Source organism: Vicia villosa, linkage group LG6, assembly GCF_029867415.1.
Source record: "Vicia villosa cultivar HV-30 ecotype Madison, WI linkage group LG6, Vvil1.0, whole genome shotgun sequence".
Classification (NCBI taxonomy): Eukaryota; Viridiplantae; Streptophyta; class Magnoliopsida; order Fabales; family Fabaceae; genus Vicia; species Vicia villosa.
In genome coordinates, this window is record NC_081185.1 from 96,114,545 (window position 1) to 96,118,999 (window position 4,455).

Sequence of the window (4,455 nt, forward strand, 5' to 3'; positions counted from 1 at the left end):
GTCTTCCAGAGTATCCTGATCACAACCTGATCACTCCAGGAACAAATGCTTAGACACAAGCTAAGACTTTCTTAGAGTATCCTGACCACCACGTGATCACTCTAATTACAACTGCTTAGACACAAGCTAAGACTTCCTAGAGTATCCTGATCAACACTTGATCACTCTAGTTACTTACAAATTAATGTAATCAAATAAGAGTTTTACAATGCTTCTTAAAAGCTATAATCACAACAGTGATATTTCTCTTAACGTTTAAGCTTAATCTCACTAATATATTACAACAGCAATGTAGTGAGCTTTGATGAAGATGAAGTTTCTGAGCTTTGATTTGAACAGCGTTTCAACAAGTTAATATTCACAGAATTTGGTTCAGAGTCGTTCAGAATTCGTAACCTTGCTTCTCATCAGAACTTCATATTTATAGGCGTTTTGAGAAGATGACCGTTGAACGCATTTAATGCTTTGCGTGTTCCGTACAGCTTTGCATTTAATGTTTCACGCTTTTGTCAACTATCTCGAGCCTTGTTCACGCTGTGTCTACTGACGTTGCCTTTAATAGCTTCCAACGTTCCTTTTGTCAGTCAGCGTAGCCTGCCACCTGTACTTTCTTCTGATCTGATGTTTGAATATAATATTTGAATATCATCAGAGTCAAACAGCTTGGTGCATAGCATCTTCTTGTCTTCTGACCTTGAAGTGCTTCTGAGCGTGATACCATGAGAACTTCAGTGCTTCTGCTTCTGACCTCAAGTTCTTCTGATGCTTCCATAGACCCATGTTCTGATTCTGCCTTGACCATCTTCTGATGTCTTGCCAGACCATGTTCTGATGTTGCATGCTGAACCTTCTGAGACAAAGCTTCTGAGCGCTGATTTGTGCATACTCTTTATATATTTCCCGAAATGGAAATTGCAATGTATTAGAGTACCACATTATCTCACACAAAATTCATATCCTTGTTATCATCAAAACTAAGAATATTGATCAGAACAAATCTTGTTCTAACAGTTATGGCTATTCATAGTGTTTGGAGGGCTAAGGTTCCTGAAAGTATAAAGTGCTTCGGTTGGCGGTTTATCCTTAGTAGCCTTCCCACTAGGGAGGAGCTTTGGCGTAGAGGGGTTTTGGTTGGAGGTGAAGCGCTGTCCTGTCCGTTATGCAACAGCGGTACTGAATCGAGGGAGCATTTATTCCTGTGGTGTTCTGAATCCGGAAAGGTTTGGAAGCTTGTTTTGTTTTGGCTTTTAGGTGAAGAGATGGATATCGGAATCGGGAACATGGACATGGATATACTTGATCGTTTTGCAAGTTTTCTGGAGGTGTGTGTACGTGCACCATTGGTCCCTTTCTTTTGGCTTTTGATTTCATGGAATATTTGGCGTGCCCGGAATGAGTTGCTCTTTTCAAATAAGAGGTGGGATGTGTCGGGGGTTGTGAATTGTATTAAATCCATGGGGTGAGATTGGTTTTCGTTTTTAGCTAACAAAGGTATCGAGTGTGATCGGGAAATCTGGCTAGTTAATCCGTCCTTGTTGGTGGGTTTCTAGTGGTTTTTTCGTTGCTGTTTGGTGTTTTTTTATGTATTTGGGTTGGCACCCCTTGTGCTATTTAAATACATAGTTGCTTATAAAAAAAAATAGTTTGCATGGATCCCAAGATTGAATAAATTTAGTTTTTAATTATTTACATGTTTAGATCTAAACATTATCAACGAAAATGGGATCAAATGAATTAAAAATCTGATCATTATTGATCTCTGTGATGACATTCAAAACCTATCACATCAAATATATAGTAAATTAATCCCATCCTCAATAATACATTTATTTATTCTATACAAATTTTAAAAATATTGTAAACGGAATCAAACTTTCACAATATGTAAGATGCTCATATTTAATATATATTGACTCATTCTCATATCTTTAAAAGTATAGTGAGTAAACACAAATACATTATACATTACCATAATGGAAAATCAACCTAACAAGTTTCTTCACATTGCAGTTTTTCCATGGCTTGCTTTTGGTCATATTAGTCCTTTCTTTGAATTTTCCAAACTCATTGCTCAAAAGGGTCACAAAGTTTCATTCATTTCCACAACTAGAAACATCAAACGCCTCCCTCAACTTCCTCCTACTTTACAGCCTTTGATCAAATATGTAGAACTACCACTTCCACATATAGATCAACTACCTGAGAATGCAGAAGCCACTATGGACATTCCAACACATATTGTTCCATATCTCAAGAAAGCATTTGATGGTCTTCAACATCCTTTGACTCTATTTTTGGAAACATCCACTCCTGACTGTGTCATATATGACTTTGTACCTTATTGGTTACCACCAATAACATCAAAGCTTGGTATCTTAAGCATCTATTTCTCAATTTTCATTGCATCTTTTCTAGAGGAACTCTTAGTTCATAAGTCAAATGATGAGGAGGACAATGTTATTTCTACTGTCCACTTTGAACCAAATGAATCTGGTGCTTCAGATATGTTTAGGATGAAAGAAACCTTTTTTGGAGCAAATTTTATTGCTGTAAGAAGTTGCATGAAGATTGAAGGTAAGGCTGTAGAATCGGTCGAAAATTATTGCAAGAAAAAAGTGATTCCAGTTGGAGTATTGGCACCCTCACTAGAATTCAGTGAAGATAAAAAGGATGAAAATTGGGATACAATTCGAAAGTGGTTGGATAAACAGGAGAAAAAGTCAGTGGTTTATGTTGCATTTGGAAGTGAAGTGATATTAAGTGATGAAGAGTTTACTGAGATAGCTAAAGGATTGGAATTATCTAGTTTTCCGTTTCTTTGGATTGTGAAGAAGCAAGATAAACATGATTGGTTTGTTGAGAATGATTCAAATAAGAATGGATTGATTTGGAGTAATTGGGCACCACAGTTGAGAATCTTATCACATGAGTCAATTGGAGGATTCTTGACACATTGTGGTTGGAGTTCAGTGATTGAGAGCCTTCAAGTTGGATGTCCACTCATTGTGTTACCTTTCCAAAATGATCAAGGTTTAAATGCTAGAGTTATGGAAGAAAAAATGGTTGTGGTCAAGGTAGAAAGAAATGATGGAAAATTCAATAGAGATTCAGTGGCTAAGGCATTGAGATTGGTGATGGTAGAGGAAGAAGGAAAGAGATATCGACGTAAAGCTGAAGAGATGGGCAAGATTGTTGGAGACATGGAGCTTCAGCAAAAATATATAGATGAATTTGTTGATTATGTTGAGCTCAATGTCTTTGCCACTAAGCAGTAGTACTTAAGGTTCCTTTGCTCTTTCTTTCAACAGAATCATAGGCACAACAAATGTTTGTTTGTTTTATTTTGTTTCATTGTTGTAATGTCATCCTGGATGGTGCTTGTTTTCCAATTGATGCATTCGGATAGAAATAGAAGTTTGTTACTTTGTTCCATACTGCCTTTACAATATGGAGTTTAAGCTCTTTCATTAAGTGCTTTATGCAGATTTTATTCCTTAGAATATCAAGGAAACTAGTCTAGAAACTCAAAAGGAGTAACTGTATTATCTTATTCATATTTATTCATGAGTGAAATTGAAAGCCTTCTTTTCTCTTAAAATGCATCAGCAGGTGCGACGGTCGGTGTTTGCCACCCGCATCACCTCATACCCAGTTTTCGGGTGGCCGTGTTGCTGATAGTTTTCCGCCGTAGTTCTGGTGGTCTTCGTTTGCGACGATGATTTTTTCTTCAGGGTTTCATTTCCTCCTTAGCTCTTTAGAACCTACCTCATTCTCGAGAATTAGACTGCTGAGATGATGTTCCAACATCTGATTCAACATCAGTCCCTTTTTTCATGAGTCTTCAACCACAATATTTTTAGATTTCATCATGATTTTGAATCTTGACTTAACAACTTTATAAGCTCTGTTGTTTGAGGTGTAACCCAAAAATATTCCTTCATCACATTTGGGGTCTATCTTTCCCTTTTGTTTTCTTTGGTAGAAATTGATAAATGTTTTTGAAGACTTCCAAAAATAAAATGACTAATCTTCCTCAAATTCACCCAGGGCATTTAAAAAATATCACCATCCACAAAGTCATGCCTCTATCCTTCAAGACTCTTACCTTGCATTGTCCTTGTTAGATCCATAAGATGAAGTTTTAAAACTTTGGCAACTGTTTAATATTGCAACTTCTAGTGTGACATCTAGATTTCATCTTTCTTTGATCATTAAGCATGTGGATGAGCAAGTAGTTTCTTGTGGTACCACCAAGAACAAAAAGCCTTTGGTCTTAACTCCCCATCAGGACTTCATTCGTCTCATTAGTGACCTAATATTATTCCTTAATGAAGTTTACCTTCAGACTTTGATCACACAATTGATTTATATTTATCACAATAGTCATCAGTCTTTTAACAAAAAAGAACGTCATCAGGACTAGGAAATCTTGTTCCATACAGTTTCTCAATCCCC

General features: G+C 36.7%; 2 protein-coding genes across 2 annotated transcripts; both read left to right on the plus strand.

Moving 5' to 3' along the window:
- Window positions 1–1,013: 1,013 nt before the first annotated feature.
- Window positions 1,014–1,463, plus strand: LOC131614175 (uncharacterized). The gene has a single exon (XM_058885799.1). The coding sequence runs from the start codon at window positions 1,014–1,016 to the stop codon at window positions 1,461–1,463; it is 450 nt and encodes a 149-aa protein (XP_058741782.1).
- A 454-nt stretch (window positions 1,464–1,917) lies between these two features.
- LOC131611917 (putative UDP-rhamnose:rhamnosyltransferase 1) lies at window positions 1,918–3,935 on the plus strand. Its single transcript, XM_058883746.1, has one exon. It carries the CDS (start codon window positions 1,974–1,976, stop codon window positions 3,273–3,275), a length of 1,302 nt encoding a protein of 433 aa, XP_058739729.1. The 5' UTR covers window positions 1,918–1,973; the 3' UTR covers window positions 3,276–3,935.
- The last annotated feature ends 520 nt before the right edge of the window (window positions 3,936–4,455 follow it).

Excerpts from the sequence above, each read along its gene's own strand:
- LOC131614175 (XM_058885799.1), top strand. The coding sequence starts at position 1,014 with ATGGCTATTCATAGTGTTTGGAGGGCTAAGGTTCCTGAAAGTATAAAG.
- LOC131611917 (XM_058883746.1), top strand. The coding sequence starts at position 1,974 with ATGGAAAATCAACCTAACAAGTTTCTTCACATTGCAGTTTTTCCATGG.